The sequence below is a fragment of the Phocoena sinus genome, chromosome 4 (assembly GCF_008692025.1).
Source record: "Phocoena sinus isolate mPhoSin1 chromosome 4, mPhoSin1.pri, whole genome shotgun sequence".
Taxonomy (NCBI): Eukaryota; Metazoa; Chordata; class Mammalia; order Artiodactyla; family Phocoenidae; genus Phocoena; species Phocoena sinus.
In genome coordinates, this window is record NC_045766.1 from 89178856 (window position 1) to 89200294 (window position 21439).

The 21439-nt window shown below is 36.7% G+C and overlaps 1 protein-coding gene across 7 annotated transcripts in view; it reads right to left on the reverse strand.

Annotated features, from left to right (window-relative positions):
• DZIP3 (DAZ interacting zinc finger protein 3) overlaps nt 1-21439 on the reverse strand; it is a 119264-nt gene that overhangs the window by 7587 nt on the left and 90238 nt on the right. For all 7 annotated transcript variants that reach the window (XR_004349735.1, XM_032631006.1, XM_032631010.1 and 4 more), the window contains 6 exons: nt 16350-16418; nt 13760-13856; nt 11774-11877; nt 10227-10314; nt 8567-8668; nt 1863-1988 (listed from right to left, as the gene is read on the reverse strand). Coding sequence is in view for 6 of the 7 variants with exons in the window: in XM_032631006.1 (XP_032486897.1) it covers nt 1863-1988; nt 8567-8668; nt 10227-10314; nt 11774-11877; nt 13760-13856; nt 16350-16418 (586 nt within the window). In the remaining variant the exon portion in view is untranslated. The remainder of the gene's footprint in view (nt 1-1862; nt 1989-8566; nt 8669-10226; nt 10315-11773; nt 11878-13759; nt 13857-16349; nt 16419-21439) is intronic.

A 21439-nucleotide genomic window follows, 5' to 3' on the forward strand; every position in this document is an offset into this window, starting at 1 on the left:
ATTTTAAAAATAGCACATGCTAGTCTCAGTAATTGCAAACATACACAGAAATACATACAGAGTGTGCATTTCTGAAAGCAACCTAAAGTTTGTTAACAGGGGAATAAGTCAATAAATTGTAGCATATCTAATCAAGTCCTTAAAAATAGATTTGTATGTCTGAGCATATGAGATGTCCACAATGTATGTCTCATTTTCTAAAAAAAGTCTACGGCACAGCATTTATGGTAGAACTCATTTTATAGTAAAACATTTTTAAAATGTGTATGCACAGAAAAAGGTCTGTAAGATACAGAATAATCTGTAAACAGTGATTATTTTCTAGGATTCAACAGCAGGGTAATTTTGCTTTCTACTTTATATAATTATTATATACTTTGTATATGCTTTATGTATTTCTACATTATTTGCCTTTTTATAATTAACATATACTACTTTTATAATTAGAAAAATAATGAAGTTTAATTTTCAAACAACTAAATAAACATGAGAATACTACTAGAATATCTGCCCAGTGTCATGAATGTTACAAAGGTCGTATGGAAGTAGTAGCGACAACTTTGAGCCATGAAACCATCAAACAAAGTTTTCCTCATATTTTATGATGGTTCCTTCTTAGAACCATCAAGTTTCTAATTAATATCAGTAACTGAATATTTTTGAAGTGCTTATCTGATTACTAGGATAATTATAAACATGCATCCTTTACCTAAGACTACAGATTATTTTCAAATATAAGGTTATTACTTATGAAAAATTACTAACAGCCACTGAAATTACTCACACAAAGCCTAGTAAGTCAGAGAAAGAGCAGAATATCACCAGAAATCTGGGTTTGCCTCAGTGTCAAGCTTTTTCAGAGGAATCAGGAAGTAATCTTATTAGAAGGTTGAGGTACTTTAATGTTTTCAATAAAATTTTATTTATAGTTCCTTACAGAATGGTGCAGGAGCAAACCACCTGAGCAACACTGTAATATCATGGTGATAAAGAAGATGTGGTACTTAGTAAATATGTTAAGGCCTAGATACATATTTATTCATAGAGAGGCAGCCTCTACACAAATGAGTAAGTCCATTTGATTATATGTTTCAAAGGGAAGCTGTCAGCAATACATAGGTACAAAATAAACCCCAACTGACTAGAATGTAGTTATGGGAAAGTCAAGATTAGAGAATTTTTTCTTTAATTATATTAAACATCAATCATCTGGGAGAAGATTTTTCTTGTAATAAAAAGTTTACCTTGACCAAGATTACAACTAATAATCCTAATCATTTTAAATTTCTCTGTTGCTTCTTCAGGTTTGGATACAGCTTATATGGCTCTTTGTGGCTAGAAAGATTTATAACTTTATAGTATAATATGTTGCAAGGTGATATTTATATTACCTGTTTATAGATAAACAATGTCCTACTATACACACATATATGTGTGTGTGTATATAAAATTTTTCTTTAGCTTTGCGGTATAATGTTGTGACGTTGGTAGGCTGAAAAGCAAAGAAGCTAACAATCATGCTAAATATAAATTATCTATTAAAAATATCAATCTACCCTGCATTAGTGCCTGTTATAGAAGCAAAACTATAAGAATTCTCTACTATAATATTATATTTATCTTTGTATCTAAACACTAAGTTATAATCACTTAATGAAATAGTTAAATAATATATATAATGCATTTAATGCAGTGCCTCACATGGAACTATTCATTCAATCATCATCATGATCATCACTACCACCATCACCTTCATCATTACTTATCAAGTATATGAACAAAGAGAAGACATTCATTCTGGAAGTCCACTGTAAGTGACAACAAGCTAGTTAATGTATAGTCCACCAAGAAGGGATCTGTACCAGTGGGGGTCTAGGTTGACCAGTTGCAGAGATGACTCCAGAACAAACGGCAGGCATTTGAGGAACAGTGAGTACAGGTCTAAAGAAAGATTCTTTCACAACGGGTCTTCCCAAGAACTGCTGTATCTAAAATAGAAAAGATAGAAAATAAAAACAAAACCCCCACATATTTATATATTTACATAGTCAATAATCTAAACTCATAGAGCAATTTTTTTTGGGGGGGTAGCTGATTTGAAATCTAGATACAAAGCATATTAGAAACAATGTTGTCATAACGTTAGTTAAGTATATGAATATTTGAAAAAGCAAAGGGCAGTGAAATATACTAAAGAGCATGGACACAGAAGACAACTGGGTTCTAGTCCTTTCTCTCCACCTAGCTGGGTAATCTTGGATACCAAGTCATTAATCTATAAAGTAAGAGGGTTGGGTTAGGTGATCTTTAAAGTTCTCTGACAAATGGAATAATATAGGACTATGGAAAGGAGCTCCTCAATGAGTACTGTCCATGCTGATAAACAATACTGACAGTCAGAAATTCTGCTAAAGAACCAAAGTTGTCTATAGAAAATATTACTTTTGCTATTATGTATTGAAGGGACCTTGTACCACCTGGTTGAGTTCTGACCTTATGTTTAGTTCCAAGGGCAGTGGAAAGCTGAAGTGGGGTGGGCCAAGGGAATAAACCCTCCTACAGTGACTTGCAGACATGCCTGTGAATGTTACTGAACTTCCCAGGGGGTTGTAGAAAGCTAGCCTTCTTAGCATCTACCAATGGGATGGATACCTTATTGGCTGGACAACAAAAGAGGACAGGTTTATGGAGCATCTACTATGTGCCAGGTCTAGCACTGGCATAAAGCAGAAATTCCCCTATTTGTTGAATTTAAAAAATGAGCATCGAGATAGCTCTTAAGTAACAATACTGAAACCAGCAGGGTGAAAGTTAATGGGGAACTTTATAATGGAGAGATAAGGATGACATGTGATTCTTAACATCGCTAAATGAGAGACATTGTGTGTCTTCTAATGTGTGTATACATCATCACCTATAAAGTACTCTTGCCAAAAACACTGAACCTGATTGTAACTAACCCTCTAGATCTAATGATCAGGTTATAGGAAATAGAAGAATATGTATAATGGCATCACAAGGATGTAATCAGTTACATCAATAATGTAGGAAGTTAGTTTTTTAACAGATAAATGATATGAATAAAAGGGAGGGAGATAGGTAGCTGTTATATTTTAAAGAAAAATAACCAGCCAAATGAAAAGTATAAACCTTGTTTGGATTGTTTTTTTAAAAATAAGGGTTTTTAAAGTAATGGTAATTATAACCACATTGGAAGTACTGTCAATCTAGTTAAGAAAAAGACATTTCTGAGACAATTGGGGAAATATAAATTTCAATATTAGACATTAAAAATTATAATTTTCTTAGATGCAAAATGGTGGTGTGATTATATAGCCAATAAGAGTAAGAGTCCTGAGGCATAAATCTGAGGGTAGGGAACAAGATTAAGGACTGAGTTTTATGATCACAAAGGTCAGCAGCAGCTTTATACTAAGGAAGTCACTGAGTTCACCGTGTGGCTGACAGGGTCTTGGTGCTCCGGCCCGTGTCAGGCCTGAGCCTCTGAGGTGGGAGAGCCGAGGTCAGGACATTGGACCACCAGAGACCTCCCAGCCCCATGTAATATCAATTGACGAGAGCTCTCCCAGAGATCTCCATATCAATGCTAAGACCCAGCTCCACCCAACCGCCAGCAAGCCCCAGTGCTGGATGTCCCATGCCAAACAACTAGCAAGACAGGAACACAACCCCACCCATTAGTAGAGATGCTGCCTAAAATCATACTAAGTTCACAGACACCCCAAAACACACCACCGGAGGCGGCCCTGCCCACCAGAAAGACAAGATCCAGCCCCACCCACCAGAACACAGGCACCAGTCCCCTCCACAAGGAAGCCTACAAAAGCCACTGAATCAACCTCACCCAATGGGGGCAGACACCAAAAACAAGAGGAACTACGAACCTGCAGCCTGCAAAAAGGAGACCCCAAACACAGTAAGTTAAACAAAATGAGAAGACAGAGAAATATGCAGCAGAAGAAGCAAGGTAAAAACCCACTAGACCAAATAAATGCAGAGGAAATAGGCAGTCTACCTGAAAACGAATTCTAAGTAACGATAATAAAGATGATCCAAATCTTGGAAATAGAATGGAGAAAATACAAGAAATGTTTAACAAGGACCTAGAAGAACTAAAGAGCAAACAAACAATGATGAACAGTACAATAAATGAAATTAAAAACTCTCTAGAAGGAATCAATAGCAGAATAACTGAGGCAGAAGAACGGATAAGTGACCTGGAAGATAAAATAGTGGAAATAACTACCGCAGAGCAGAATAAAGAAAAAAGAATGAAAAGAATTGAGGACAGTCTCAGAGACCTCAGGGACAACATTAAATGCACAACTTTCAAATTATAGGGGTCCCAGAAGAAGAAGAGAAAAAGAAAGGTCTGAGAGAATATGTGAAGAGATTATAGTTGAAAACTTCCCTAACATGGGAAAGGAAATAGTCAATCAAGTCCAGGAAGCGCAGAGAGTCCCATACAGGATAAATCCAAGGAGAAACTCACCAAGGCACATATTAATCAATCTATCAAAAATTAAATACAAAGAAAAAATATTAAAAGCAGCAAGGGAAAAGCACCATTAACATATAAGGGAATCCCCATAAGGTTAACAGCTGATATTTCAGCAGAAAATCTGCAAGCCAGAAGGGAGTGGCGGGACATATTTAAGTGATGAAACGGAAAAACCTACAACCAAGATTACTCTACCCAAGTCTTCCCTGGTGGCGCAGTGGTTGAGAGTCCGCCTGCCGATGCAGGGGACACGGGTTCGTGCCCTGGTCCGGGAAGATCCCACATGCTGCAGAGTGGCTGGGCCCGTGAGCCATGGCCGCTGAGCCTGCGCGTCCGGAGCCTGTGCTCCACAACGGGAGAGGCCACAACAGTGAGAGGCCCGCGTACCGAAAAAAAAAAAAAGATTACCCAGAGAGGATCTCATTCAGATTTGATGGAGAAATTAAAACCTTTACAGACAAGCAAAAGTTAAGAGAATTCAAAAAAACCAAAAAAACAAAAGTTAAGAGAATTCAGCACCACCAAACCAGCTTTACAACAAATGCTAACGGAACTTCTCTAGACAAGAAACACAAGAGAAGGAAAAGACCTATAATAACGAACCCAAAACAATTTAGAAAATGGGAATAGGAACATACATATCGATAATTACCTTAAATGTAATTGGACTAAATGCTCCCACCAAAAGACACAGATTGGCTGAATGGATACAAAAACAAGACCCTTATATATGCTGTCTACAAGAGACCCACTTCAGACCTAGGGACACATACAGACTGAAAGTGAGGGGATGGAAAAAGATATTCCATGCAAATGGAAATCAAAAGAAAGCTGGAGTAGCAATTCTCATATCAGACAAAATAGACTTTAAAATAAAGACAGTACAAGAGACAAAGAAGGACACTACATAATGATCAAGGGTTCAATCCAAGAAGAAGATATAACAGTTATAAATATTTATGCACCCAACATAGGAGCACCTCAATACATAAGGCAAATGCTAACAGCCATAAAAGGGGAAATCGACAGTAACACAATCATAGTAGGGGACTTTAACACCCCACTTCCACTAATGGACAGATCATCCAAAATGAAAATAAATAAGGAAACACAAAGTTTAAATGATACATTAGACAAGAAGGACTTAATTGATATTTATAAGACATTCCATCCAAAAACAACAGAATACACTTTCTTCTCAAGTGCTCATGGAACATTCTCCAGGATAGATCATATCTTGGGTCACAAATCAAGCCTTGGTAAATCTTAGAAAACTGAAATCATATCAAGTATCTTTTCCAACCACAACACTATGAAACTAGATATCAATTACAGGAAAAATAAACTGTAAAAAATACAAACTCATGGAGGCTAAGCAATACACTACTGAATAAGCAAGAGATCACTGAAGAAATCAAAAATACCTAGAAACAAATGACAATGAAAACACGATGACCCAAAACCTATGGGATGAAGCAAGAGCAGTTCTAAGAGGGAAGTTTACAGCAATACAATCCTACCTCAAGAAACAAGAAAAATCTCAAGAATAAGAGTCTTCATCTTTTTTGAATGCATACTAAAGTATAAATGGATGAGATGTAGGGTTTACTTTAAAATGTTCCAGTGGGGAGGAAGAAGGGGATGACATGGCACAAGACTGACAAAATGTTGATAATGATGTTGAAGTTGGCTCTTGGGTTCACAGAGGTTCATCATTCTGTTTTTATGCATGTTTCAAAGTTTTCATAATATAAAGTCCTCAAATAATGAATGATGGGTACTGAGTTAGTAGTCCTGCTCTTTTTGAGGACAACAATTACCTAACACTACTTTTAGGATTAGACAGCCAGGCTACAAAAATCAAAACATAATGAAACACATAAAAATACTGGGTTAAACTGGGAACAATACCCATTATTCCAGACTTCTCAGGTTAGACTACTATATATATTTAAAACCTGGTAACCATTCTTTACAATACAATCTCAGAAAGAAATACTTTAGTGATCAGATCATCTAGTACAATTTCCTGATTTGTAGATAGGAAAACCAAGTCTGGGACAGCTGAGTTTCCCAAAACCAACACAGTTCTTCACAGAGTTAGGACCTGAACCCAGACCTCTAATGTATTTCCATTGTATAATACCACCTCAATTTATTGCAAAAAGAATGGTTACATTTCTAGCATCTGTGCTCTCAAACTGTTCTACTAATTCTCAGTGGTCACTGATGCTTGTACTTTAACACAACTGTCAGCTTTGATCAAGCACAGCAGTGACTCTGGTTAGGAAGCACAAAAGATACACATGTACCTCTCAAGTGTTAGCAAGGGATGCTTATAAATTCCATTGAGCCTAACTGCCAGTGGGTTCTTTCCCTTGACTAAACCTGGGTAGCCACATCAGCCATAAGCAAGTCTCTGAAGGGATGAGGATGTAGAGGTCAAGGTTTGATTATGTTTTTCAGTTATAGTGTCACTAGTGTCACATAGATTATTCCAGTCTGGTTCCAGAAAACTCCAAAGAACATCTCTGTTTCTAGCGTCCGAGTCTCTAGAGCCATTTTATATTTAGAGTCATGGGAGAGTTTAACTACAACCTATAGGCAGTAGTTTGAATACAGGCAGAGGCAACAGATTTCTAGAAATCCTACCAAGAATATGTGTTACTTCCCATAGAACTACAGGGAATCTGGGATTTCTGTCATCTACGCAACACATTCCTTATCAGGAGAGTTGGGTATGATGGTGTGTTCAAACCCTAGAATAATAATATGCATAATATAATGCTCCTATAAAACCTGAATTAACCAAAAATATAAAAGCCAATACTGTCATTCTAAACTAAAGCCCATGGTGAATATCATAATGCTTTCAGCTCTGAATTCTGCTTTTGAAACAGTGTAACTCCACACAATTCACATAATTTTTAAGTTCTTTGATATACTCAACTAGTATTTGTAGAAAAAACATTTTCTAAGTTCTACTATAAGCAGAAATGCTAATGTCAAAAGTGATCTACCCCTAAATATATCACACCTTTCTTACCCTCAGATCCATTATCATAATAAAGGTTATTATCTAGTGGTTCTGTTCTAAAAGGTCTTTTGGAAAGCTGTATGAGTTTATTGGGTTAAGGGGCTATGTTTCCCAGAAGGCTAACATAAACAGTATAGCATAGAGATTAGTTTGTCTGATGTAGACCCATTTATCCCTCACAGTAAGCAGGGAAGGGTAATAAATAAAAGCTGTCCTTACTGTTAAAGGTAGAAGATAAAAGTTAAGGAAAACAGAGTCTAAAGTGGAAGTGGGTGGGGGGGTGTGAAGTCCAGCATGCTAGGGTATTATGCTGAGATGTTTTAGTCATCTAGCAGTAACGTGAGGGCATTGGGAATTCTAGGCATTCATCGGTTTTCTCTCATAATGTAAGTGTGATTGACAGGATGAATGAGCATATATTACCTCTTTAGATATCAAACGCATTACTAAAATCCAGTGATACAACCTACCTCTTGCCTCAGCTGAGTCAGCCAACTAGTCATATCATCTGTAGATGATACAGCAGGAATGGACATAATTACAAATGATACGCACTACATGTACCCTTTCCACTTTGAACACACAGACATAATCATATTGAGTGTTTTAAAGCTGTTACCATTTTATCAAGATGAAGATGGTGATTTTTCAAAATGTTATACAGTTGACCCTTGAACAACACAGGTCTGAGTTGTGTGGGTCCACTTATACACCGATTTTTTTCAATAAATATAATCCCTGTATTTTCATGTTACAGATCTTTAAATTAACTAAATGTGGAGAAAGTTTGCATTTGATTAGAAATCACAATATGTGGAATCAAAAAACTAGGGTTTGAGTCCTGATTCTATCCAAACTGTTTCAGCTTCCTGCTCTTGGGTAATCATTTATCAATTCCGTTTGTGAAGCAGAGAGAGCAGTACCCAGATTTCTGACTGCATGGGGTGGGGGTGGGGGGTTGGCACTCCCAACACCTGCGTTGTTCAAGAGTCAACTGTATTTCTTACCAGTATCTCAGGACTGGGTGGTGGTGGAGGAAGCTGGATTGGAGGCAAGGTACTCAAGGCAAACCCTTGCTTCACCTTGTTAATTTGTTCATTGTACTGTGTCTAGTAGGAGAAACAATATTTTACAGCAAAATCAACTTCAAAGAAATAGCATATGGAAGTACTTGATGTAGTTTTGAATAGTACAACATAGATGAGTGATTTCCAATCTATTATGCCAGAAATAATATAAAAAGAATTTCTGACATAAAAACAACTCTATATACCACTATCCACAAATGTAAATAGCTGTATTTTTAGAAGTATCTATTGATCGACAAGATACAGAGACATATAATTCACAGATCTCTGTGATAATTCCTCAGTGCTTCAATAATTTTTAGCCCCCAAATGGGAACCACTTATATAAAGTAAACAGAGTCTAAAGATCAAGAAGATGTAAATAATCTACTTGCTGAAAAATATGGGGGAAAAAGTATTTGTAACAAAGAGTTGAACTACTTGCAAATGTTCATTTTAAAAACGGGGGGCTTCCCTGGTGGCACAGTGGTTGAGAGTCCGCCTGCCGATGCAGGGGACGTGGGTTCATGCCCCAGTCCGGGAGGATCCCACATGCCGTGGAGCAGCTGGGCCCGTGAGCCTGCGCGTCCGGAGCCTGTGCTCTGCAACGGGAGAGGCCACAGCAGTGAGAGGCCCGCGTACCGCAAAAAAAAAAAAAAAAAAAAAAAAACTGGAGGGGAAGTTTTAGGGAAAACTTTTGAATGTCCACATTTTTTTAAATCTTAAAAGTTATACCTGTAGCTGTCTCCAGTTCCACATATACCTTTGTTTTTTCTTCTTAGATTTTGCCAAAGGTAAGACTCCTATCCTTGAAGCTTAAAAACATACTTTGAACATTTTTGGCATTGTCCCCATTTTGCTTTATATGTTATTTTGTAAACAAACCACAAGAGCTGGAAGAGAAAGTCTTCAAACATTTAGAAACTTCCATATATAGGACACGTTCTTAGAAGAAAACAATGACAGAGAACAAGGGGCATCTCTTTTGAGGCCAGAACTTTGAATAAATCCAATAAATATGCTAAGCATCACTAAAGACTGAGTATGAACGAGTCTGGGAAAGAAACAGGGAAGACCACCAAGGACAAAGCTAGACAAGTATTCAGTGTGTTACCTCTTTAGATTACTGTTAGCACAGTCCTAATTCTATTACATGAATAATTAAGAATTTATTATTTTGCATTAGGGAGTAATTACATAAAAAGTTAAGATTGAAAACTAATACAGATCTGCTTGATCTTCCTTTTAATTCTGTAAACACATAATTACTCAGATCAAGTTAAGACACTTATTTCTGACTGGAGCAGAGTTAGCTTTGGAATTCTAGGAAAATTGTGTGAAGCACAATTTTTGAGTTTACCATTTACTAGACTAAGGACCTAGAAGACCACAAGTAAGAGCCTAGGGTGTTATCTACAGCCAACTACAATGGAAGTAATCAGTCTCAAACCTCAAAAAGGCATAAATTTTAATAACTGCAATGAAAAAACATGTTCTTCCTTAAATTTCTCTAGTAATTGTTTTTAATGTTAGATGTTTCCTTTAAGTATATACCACCTACACCATTCAGTCAATTTACTCTAAATACTTCATGACTTACCCTGAGGAATGCAATCTTGTTTCTAACATCTGTCACAATGGCATTCCAACTGTCTACTGCAGCCTTTAATTGAAGTGATTTTAGGTTGCTGGTATAGAAATGGAGACACAAGAGAAAGTTCTTTCTTTTTATATGCCACTTAGATTTCCAAAAATTTCTATTATGTTCTCTACCATGTATATAGATAAAGTAAAACAACAACAAAATTACCTCTATCACCAATTACCTCAAATGGGCAGAAAATTGTATGGAAGGGCTTGTTATCAAAAATTTTTAAAAAGCTTAGTAAACAAAGACATTCCTTTGTATAGGAATCCTCCATTGAAGAAGGGAGGCAAAGGAGGCCACACAGGGAAACTGCCCTAGCCATCCAATGCAGGAGCATTCTCAAAGATGTTGACATCCTGAAAGCAGGTTTTGGACTACCTTCACATTAACCCTGACATCACAGGGCCACGGTTGGCCTATCAGGCTCTTTTGCAAATTAGAAAAAGATATTCCCTACAGAAAGGAAAGTTAGAAAGAAATACCTCTTCTGTGAGGATGAATTAGATTGTTGTCTCTATGATATGCTAAACTGCACAAACACAGCAGCTCTGCCCACCATGCCCATCAAACGACTTAAGTAAAACAGCTTTGAGGTGTTTACGGTCTGGCATCTCAAGAAGAGAGATTTCACGTGGCCTTTCAAAAGGCTCTATCTGTTATAACATCCCCACCCCAGTATCACCTGGCACAAAAGAGCATAACAAGTTATCACTGAGATCATCTCATACAAAGAAGCTTGATAATATTCTAATTTATAGAGCATCCTTTCTCCCTGTAGCAAGCAAAGATAGACTGATCACTTATAACAGTGCTTCCCTGACATGAATGCACATCAGTGTCTCCTGGGAATCTTGTTAAACATCAGAGATTCTGATTCTTTAGAATTGAAGAATAATGATGATCATATTAAAATAATAATCATTAAAAGTAGTGATGCCTTGGTCCCAGAGATTTTAATCTAATTAATTCCTTAAGTTCAAAGGTGTACCCCATAAAATTATAAACTGAAGAATCCCATGCAACCTACCTAAAATTTGAAAACCACTCATTTGTAGCACAGCAGGAAACTGCCTTTAACACGGTTTTAGGTGTTATACTGATTTTTCCCTCAATGTATTTTTCCAAAGGTATTTAAAATAAAGCGTTAAGAGAGAAAAGAATTAGAAAAAAGTTTTCCAATTAGAATCCACCTTGTTTTGTAAATATCTGGTCTTCATGCATGTCTCTGACTGAGACTTTTGATCTGTTTCATTGTAGAGGAAGGGAAAAATCTGCCATCAGCTACTACTGCACTTAGTAGACTCAGTGCCACAGCAGAAGCAACAAAGTAAAAGCTCAAAGTGACTAAATGACATTTGAGGTTTAAAAAAACAATGGCTTCTTCACTCCAAAGACTCTGAAGTCATATATGTAAAACACATCACAGATTACGTTCAACCTTGGAGCCACCTGTGAGTACCTCAGAGACCAAGACACATTAAGGAAGAGGGAGAGGTTACCTTGCTGCCATGTGAGTCGCCCTGGCAAGCTGACTGAGGCATTCCTTTTCAGTCTGCTCTAGATGAAGCAAACCAAAATCTCTACGACACTGTAAGAAATATACCTACAGATTTTTGAGAGAAAGAGAAAGAAGTTAAAGATGTCCTTGTAAATGAACACATTCTTTCCTCAAACATTTCAAGTAAATTTAAAGCTATTTTTTTTCAATCTCTTCCAACAACACCTGAGCTTCTTTCCTGCCCATAACACATTTTAAAGCTCTTTGATCAATTCTGAAATTCTCATATTTTTATTCAAAAGTTACTGGGTTGGGAAACATTTTAGAACATTAGTTTTTAAACTTGCATATGCACTGGAATCATCTCAGAAACTTAAAAAAATGATGTCTTGGTTTCAGAGATTCTAATTTAATTGATAGTAGGTGTAACCTGGGAAACGGTTTTTCTTTTAAATTTCTGAATATCTTTTTCTTTTTATGTCATTGATTTTTTTAAAATAAACATTTATTTACTTTTGGCTGCGTTGGGTCTTCGTTGCTACGCGCAGGCTTTCTCTAGTTGCTGCAAGTGGGGGCTACTCTTCGTTGCGGTGCGCGGGCTTCTCACTGCGGTGGCTTTTCTTGTTGTGGAGCACGGGTTCTAGGAGTATGGGCTTCAGTAGTTGTGGCACGTGAGCTCAGTAGTTATGGCTCACGGGATCTAGAGTGCAGGCTCAGTAGTTGTGACACATGAGCTTAGTTGCTCTGGGGCATGCAGGATCTTCCTGGACCAGGGCTTGAACCCATATCTCCTGCATTGGCAGGTGGATTCTTAACCACTGCACCACCAGGGAAGCCCCGAAAAGGCGTTTTTAAAAGCTCTCAGATAACTCTATTATGCAGCAAGTGTGTTTAAGAACACTCAAAAGAAGTCCTGCTATTTGATTATTTTTTTTAATTGATGAAGGAGTAAGAAAACAATCAGACCCTACAGGACTATGCTGTCCAAGTGGGCCTTGGAGGTCATCTAGGCTGATGTCTCTCCAGCAGTGGGAATCCCTTCCAACTATTATTGATGCATGGTCATTTGGCCTCTGTTTTTTCCTATTGATCACTCAATATTCGCTGAAAATAGCTCATTATACTCTTAGACAGCATTAAGTGTTTCTAAAATTAATAATGGAAGTAGAAAGGAACTTTCTGATTAAAAGCAGTGAAAAACAAAGTCTACAAAGTTGAACTCTTAAGGTAATCTGAGCTTTTTTATTTTTCTGGTTAAATTTAATACTCTAATACTTCACTGTCCAGGGATTTTTGGTGCAGATATCACCCCTTGATTGTTGAGCTCTGGATTCCAGAGTACTCTGCTAAAAAATAGACCTTACCATGACAAAGGTGAGAAGGTTTGTAATGCTTTTAATGTCGAGTGCTCCAAAATTTGAATTTTATTGTATATCAAGTTTGGTTATCTATAAATAAAAATTACATACATACATACAATCACATTTCTTTTGAGAGATCCTAGCTGTGGTGTTCTAAAATAACTTAGAAGAAACTGAATGCCTTTCTGGGGGAAGAGGTAAGTTGGTTTCCAACACTGGAATGTATGGTGTGTATGTGGTTTTGGAAGATCTATGTAGTTAAATAGCAAAGAAAGGAGATATTACGGCAGCAGTGAAATGTTATTCTTAGAAGTTTGGCTTAGTCACCTGGATTAATGAGAATTTTCTAAGATGTCTATATTTGCTATACATACTGAAGCAAAACAATTTCTTGGAGTCATTTGGGGGAAAACAACATAAGATCATCAATTTCAAGTAAAAATATACAAAATGCCAACAAGTCAAAAAAGCACAAGAGTTTGAGCTGTGTTTTTCTGGTAGGTCCTCAGATGTCTTAATTCTGTTTATTCAAAAAACAATATTTTAAAAATTCTTTAGTATACCAGTACACAAGTAAAACTTCACTCCTCAACCCCATCTCTCTCTCCCTCTTTCTTTTCTTTTACCTCAGCTGTTAAAGCTCTGCTAGTTTCTGCATTCAGTTTGTTTAAGTATGTTTTAATTGTGCTTTCCAGATTATGCTTCTCCATTTCCCACTGAGATCTGAAATATATGATAAAGAGTCAGTAACACTGCAGCAAGGACAGACTTTTCAACCTTATTCAGGAGGCAGACAGATACAAGCTATTCAATGAATAGGAAATGATTTCCTAGAAAGTATACAGCATATAAAAGCAACAGAAGACATTACTTAACTCTTACTGTTACCCTTTACTATCATGAATGTGGAGGGTTTGAAGTTGTCATTTAAACCTTGGTTCTGAAATCAAGTTTTCTGAAGATGAATCTGACCTCCACAACTTATTAAATATGAAACCATGGGCAAGTTACTTCTCTATACCTCAGTTTCCTCACATATAAAAATGGAAAAATTATATTACTTACCTCAAATAGTTGTTGTGAAAATTCATTCAGATAATATACATAAAGCACTTTGTGTTTGACACATACTAATTACTAAATAAATGTTAGCTATTATTATTAATAAATTTTACATAAAATAAAGTTTCTACAAGCCTTTTTGTGTCCTAACAATAGCAACCACAAAAGTTTTTATTATCCCTGTCATAAAGCTAAGTCACCATATTAAAATATTTTACTGTTTATCTCAGTGCTCACATTCAGTACCTTAGAATGAAAACAATTCCCATAGCTTGAGAAGGAGAGAAGGAGATGATGATAAGGATATTATTTATGAAGGACATTATGGAAAATGGCTACCGATGAGGTTTCTCTTTTTCCTATTCCATTTCAGCTTCCTACACTTGAGCACCAGAATACTAGAGCATACAAACCAAATTATGTTTCTAATGAAAGCAATTAATTGGACGTATAACATTTTTGTAATAAGGACTTTCACAAAGGCTTTCCTCAATGTTTTATTATTAGAAACAGCTGGATGCTTGAGTACCTGACAAACATTGATGAGAAGCCTGATAAGACAATATGTTGTTAATATCAATTAGGCCAGATTATTTTGAGGGAAAAAGTTATAAAATATTCAAGGAGTCAACAAAAAGGAATTACGATGCCACTGAATACTGTGAAAAACTTGCCTACGAGAGAAAAAATAGATAAATTGGACTTCATCAAAATCAACTGTGCTTCTAAGGACATGATCAAGGAAGTGAAAAGACAACCCACAGAATGGAAGAATATATTCGAAAATCATGTATCTGACAAGGAACTTGTATCCAGAATATACAAAAAACTCTTAAATCTCAATAGTTAAAAGAGAAACAACCCAATATTAAAAATAGTCAAAGGAAGTAAATGGACATTTCTCCAAGTAGATACACAAATAGCCAATGAGCACATGAAAAGATACTCAAAATAATTATTAGGAAAATGCAAATCAAAACCAAAAAGACATACCACTTTACAAACACTACAATGGGTGAACTAAAGACAGATAAAATAATAAGTCTTGGTGAGAATGTGGATAACTGGAACACTCATCCATTCCTGCTGGGATTATAAAATGGTGCAGTCACTTGGAAAACAGTTTGGCAGTTCCTCCAAAAGTTAAAACAGAGTTTACTGCATGTCTCAGCAATTCTACTCTTAGGTATATACCCAAGAGAATTGAAAACATATGTCCACACAAAAATTTGTAGACAAATGTTCATACCAGCTTTATTCATAACAGCCAAAAACTGGACACAAACCAAATGTCCATCAACTGATGAAAAGGTAAGCAAAGTGTGGTATATCCATACAATGGAATATTATTTGTCCATAAAAAGGAATGAGTACTGATACATGCTAAAACACGATGAACCTTGAAAACATTATGTTAAGTGAAAGAAGTTAGTCAAAAGAGGCCACATATTATTATATGATTCCTTTTATATGACATGTCCAGAATAAGTAAATCCACAGAGACAAAAAAATAGACTAGTGGTTCCCAGAAGCTGGGGGACAAGAGAATGGGGAGTGACTTCTAATGGACCCAGGGTTTCTTTTTAGGGTGAGAAAAATGTTCTGGAATTAGATAGTGATGATGGTTGTACACCTCTGTACATGTACTACAAACCAAGGAATAGTATGCTTTAACAGGGTGAATTTTATTCTATGTGAATTAGATCTCAAAACAGCTATTATAAAAAATATGTAAATCAGAACAAGACTTACCCAGTTTCATGAATCAGTCACACCTAGTAGTATTGATTACAGTAAAGAAAAAAGAATTCATAAGCCCTAGTTCCTGACAGTAGTTTGTTGTGGCACCACAACTTTGCTGATTTAATCACTCTCAGCAGTTTCCCAGGGCCAGAGGCAAGGTGAACTGCTGATTTAATCACTCTCAGCAGTTTCCCAGGGCCAGAGGCAAGGTGAACATTCCTCCCTATTTGCCTAGGACATTTCCAGCTTTTATCTGTTGTCCCAGTGTAATTATTAATACTGCTCAGTATCATGCTCAAAAGTGCCCTAGTTTGGATGACAAGTTATATGGCTACATTAGCCAGAATATGCTGAGTGGAATCCACAGTTTCAGAGAGGGTGCACTCAACCAAAGCAACAGCTGTTTGTTACCTTTTCATAGAAAGTTGCTCTTTAAGGTTCTTGATTTCATTATCTTTAGCATGGCTCTGACGCTGCAATCTAAGAAAAGAAGAAAGAACGCCGTAAAATGTTAGAAGTTATTTATCATTAACAGTCAGAACAACCCTACTTGTAGCTGAGGAGAGAGACTAAGTATGTCCATTTTGGGCCATAAATCTTGAGCCTGAAAATAACTGGACTCCTCTACCTTATTCTTCTAAGATTTATCTTTCTTACGTCTGATGTCTGATTTACTGACTTTACAAAGAAAGAACTAAGTTCTAACCCTGAAAATTAGAAAGCCAAACTGAAGAGTTATATCGTATCCCCAGCTCAATGACTCAGAAAAATGACTTTAGCTCTTTGTTCTTTAGTTTACTCACTAGAAAACAGAGATGGCATCTTGTGATGTTCTAGGCCTATGGTGGGATTGAGAACTTCAAATTCCTTAAAGAGATAGTATATCAAGTCATGCAAACTATTAAAGACTTAAGTTCTGAAAGAAATCAGATCTTAAATACAGAAGCAATGAGGCTGTGTACAAATAAGAATTTTAATTAAAACTATACATTATGGGGCTTCCCTGGTGGCACAGTGGTTGAGAATCTGCCTGCCAATGCAGGGGACACAGGTTCAAGCCCTGGTCTGGGAAGATCCCAGATGCCGCGGAGCAACTAGGCCCGTGAGCCACAACTACTGAGCCTGTGTGTCTGGAGCCTGTGCTCTGCAACAAGAGAGGCTGCGACAGCGAGTGGCCCCCACTCGCCGCAACTAGAGAAAGCCCTCGCACAGAAACGAAGACACAACACACCCAAAAATAAATAAATAAATAAATTTATTTAAAAAAACCCCCAAAACTATAAATTATAACGGGAGTCACTCACATGACCTAATTAACAGAAGATTGGGTAAAAATTTTGTATACATCAGAAAACATAACCCATGATTAGCTTAATAACCGACATGCCAAAAACTATTAAAAGAAATGCAAAGTAATACTTTTGGGGTTGACATATATTCACATACCATTTTTGATGTTCCTCCCTTGTGCTGCATTTTTCTTTACCACCTGTTAATCTGCTTCAATATGAAGAGATTTATAGCAAAAGCACATTTCTCTTTAAGTCTCTGATATGTTCAGACACTTGGGATACATACGAGTTTTGGTTTATATAAACTATGGAATGATAAAGACTTAAAACAGTGACGTTACATGTTGGCTGGATTGCTCACCACTAGATTTCAGAGACCACCTACTTACATTTAAGCTTCTTGGAAGCTGTAGAGACTTACAATGAATGTTGTATTGGACTGATAAATGCAAAGAAAAGAAAACAGGTCTCTTTAGATACAAAAGAGATCATGTTCTTGAGTAAAGAATAAGAAATACAAGCTTTGTTTCTGTATACTCTACAGGAGTATGTAGAGAGAATTGCAAAGTAAGTTGTAAGATTTCTAAGACTGACATCTTTCCTTCCCATGTATACTGCCATTACTTCATTATTTTACCCAGCTCTACTTTAGAGTGGGCGATAAGAGCTGACAAAGCTGATTGGGAATTCAGAAGACCTGGATTCTTAAGTAACAGAGGATAAGGTAGGCATAGTTCCTATCATCCTGCTCATACATGAACCAGCTATATATGTTCAGGTAGTCATAACTAGTTAGTCCTATTTTTCTCAGGAAAACCATGACAGGGTGGGATTAGATTTTGTTCACTAAAATATCTAAAGTTCTCAAGCTTACTCTGGCTGGCTATGAAGTTTACTATATAAATTTTATGGACAGCAGTTTCTTAACATTTATTAAGTATTGTAATTTGTGCAAAATATGTCATTTTTGTATGTCTTCTTTATTAACACTGCAATTATCATCAACATATTGACCAAACATTTACTGTAGTATTGGCATTGAATTAGGCCAAAGAAAAAAGATGTTTTTGCTTCCAAATAAACAAGATGTTCTAAGCTGAAAGAAATCAACATTTTACAATGAAAGAATATTTATATTTTTGTCACATGCTCTTGGGACATGACCAGGTGAATTAAACAAAGAAAGGCTCAAAAGCTTATATGAGAATACATGCAACATTCATGCTTTCCTCTCTGGTCTGAATGCCCTCTGTCTTTTCTCCCATCTCACCCTATGTATTACCTAGCTTAGGTAAAACACTATGTCTTCAATGAAGTTATTCCTTATCTCAACATCAAAAGTACTCTTTTTACCCCACAATATCCCTATTAAATACAGCTCCATTTGACAGTTATTTATATGCACTTTTTCAAAAAGTTAAGCTTTTCAGATAAACATAGATTCACATGCAGGTGTAAGAAATGATACAGACAGATCCCATGTACCCTTTATCCACATTCCCCCAATGCAACATCTTGCAAAACGACAGTATAATAACCCAGGATGTTGTCAGTGATACAGTTAAAGATAGTGAACAATTTTATCACCACAAGGGCGCTTTATTTTGCCCTTTTATAGCCACAGTCACTTCCCTCCCTCTTCCATCTCCTCCTTAAAACCTTGGGACCACTAATCTATTTTTCATTTTTATCACTGTCATTTTTGAACTATTTGAAATGTTGTCATTTCAAGAATGTTACAAAAATGGAATAATATAGTATATAAGCTTTGGGGATTGGGTTTTTTCACTCAGCACAATTCTCTGATGTCGGCATGGTCTGTAGTGATATCACCATTTCATTCCTGAGGGTGGTAACTTGTGTCTTCTCTTTTTTTGTCAGGTTTGCTAGAGGTTTGTCAGTTGCATGGATATTTTCAAAGAAACCAGCTCTTTGTTTCATGGATTTTCTCTACTGCTTTTTGTTTCCAATTTCAATATTTCGAATCTTTATTATTTCCATCCTTCTGCTTGTTTTGGGTCATTCTGCTTTTCTTCTTCTGGGTTCTTGAGGTGGGAGCTTGTATTGTATTATACATTTGAGACTTCTCCCCTTTTCTAATGCGCACATTTAGTGCTATAAATCTCAGAACTGCTTTAGCTGTGTCCCACAAACTTTGACATATTGTATTTTCATATTAATTCAATTCAACATATTTTTATTTCCCTTGAGACCTCTTCTTTGACTCATGAATTAATTAGAAGTATATTGTGTAGTCTCCACGTGTTTGCAGATTTTCCTGTTATATTTCTGTTAGTGATTTCTAGTTTGTTTCCACTGTGATCTGAGACATGCTTTTCATGATTTCAATTCTTTTAAATTTGCTGAGGTTTGTTTTATGGCCCAGAATATGGTTTATCTTGGTATATTTCCTGTGGGTACTTGAAAGCATATGTATTCTGTTATTGTCTGGTGAAGTGTTCTATAAATATCAATCAGATCCTGTTGCTTGATGGTGTTGTAGAGGTCTTCTATTTCTTCTTTCCGTTCTGTCTGTTTTGCTTCATATATTTTGAGGCTCTGTTGTTTGGTATGTACACCTTTAGGTTCTTATGTCTTCCCAGTGGACTGATCCTTTTATCATTATGTAATGTCCCTCTTTGTCTCCAGCTTTCTTTGCTCTGAAGTCCATTTTATCTGATATTAATATAGCCACTCCTTATTTTTTGATTAATGTTTACATGGTATATATTTTACCATCCTTTTATTTTCAACCTACTTATGTTGTTGAAACTGAAATGTATTTCCTAAAAACAGCATATTGTTGGATCACACTTCTTTTTGTTTTGTTTTTAAAATTTATTCTTCCAGTCTCTGTCTTTTAATTGATATATTTAGACCATTTATACTTAAGGTAATTATTGATATGTTAGGGCTTAAGTCTGCCATTTTATTATTTGTTTTCTGTTTGTTTCCTCTGTTTCTCTTTTCTTATTTTCTTGTGGGTTACCTGAACATGTTTTAGGATTCCATCTTAGTTTATTTATAGTGTTTTTGAGTATATCTCTTTATGCAGCTTTCTTAGTGGTTGCACTAGGTATTACAATATGCATACATAGTCTACTGGTATTGATCTTTTCTTACTTCAAGTGAAGTGTAGAAGGGCTGACTCACACTGCTTTGCTGCTGTACAGTAGAGAGAGGCAGGAACTCCCTGTTGGGTGCCTCTGGCACCAGCTGGGGAAAGCAGGGGAAATGGAGTACCACCTGGCCCCAGGGTGGAGATTCAGCTCCCCATGAGAGTAGGAATAAAACCTAGTATTGACTAGTCCCACCTTGGATCACTTTGTTAAGTCTTGTTGATGCTAGGTAGAGGTAGAGGCTTAGCTCGCAGCTGGACCATATTGATGCTATCCTGGCAGAGAAACTGGAGCACCCCTTGCTTCCACTTGGTGAGGAATGGAAGATTAGCTACCTGCTCAGTATTGCTACCCCAGCAAGGGAATCTGATTTCTGCCATCTTTTGTCAGAGTGCAGTACCTGTGTCCAAGGGGTGGTGTGGGTCTAGTGGTGTTTGGCTGGAGTAGGTGGGTAGTGCCAAAAAGGTTTCATGTTATTATATCTTCCTTTCCCTGATCCTCTGGCTAAAGGGAACAGACTTTTCTTGTCACTTTAGTGGCCCCCTACCCTGTGCTTACTGACAGTTGCATGTTGGAGGTTTCTGCAGTGCCCTGTCTAGGATACATGGGAGGCAATTTTTAAAAAATCACTGTCACATCATTCTTTCAAGTTCCAAGGTTTCTAGACAGTCTGCTTCCTTCTGCCTTTCAGAGTCTTCCGATGTTTGTTGTGCTCTATCCAGGGTGTTTTAAGTTGTAAGAAGGAAGACTTGCAAGTAACAGAGCTACTACATTTTGGTGGAACTGGAGGTCCCTCTGTTATATGTAATTTTAATCCTCTCATATTAATCTATACTTTCCACTAGCTCACAGTTAATGTCTGATATGTCTTGGTATCCTTTACATGTGCCTTACATAATTCTTCACATACTGTGGGAACTTGATAAAAGTTTGGTGAATGTTCAGCACTGAATGTTCCTTGTGTGAAGACATATGCATTCCCTAAAGTGGTCTGTTTGTAGTCTCAAGCATACAAGGGAGTCTGGGTAAGGTATTAGAGTTGAAGAGAGATATCTCAGATAGCAAAGGAGAGAGACAGGTCATCTGCATG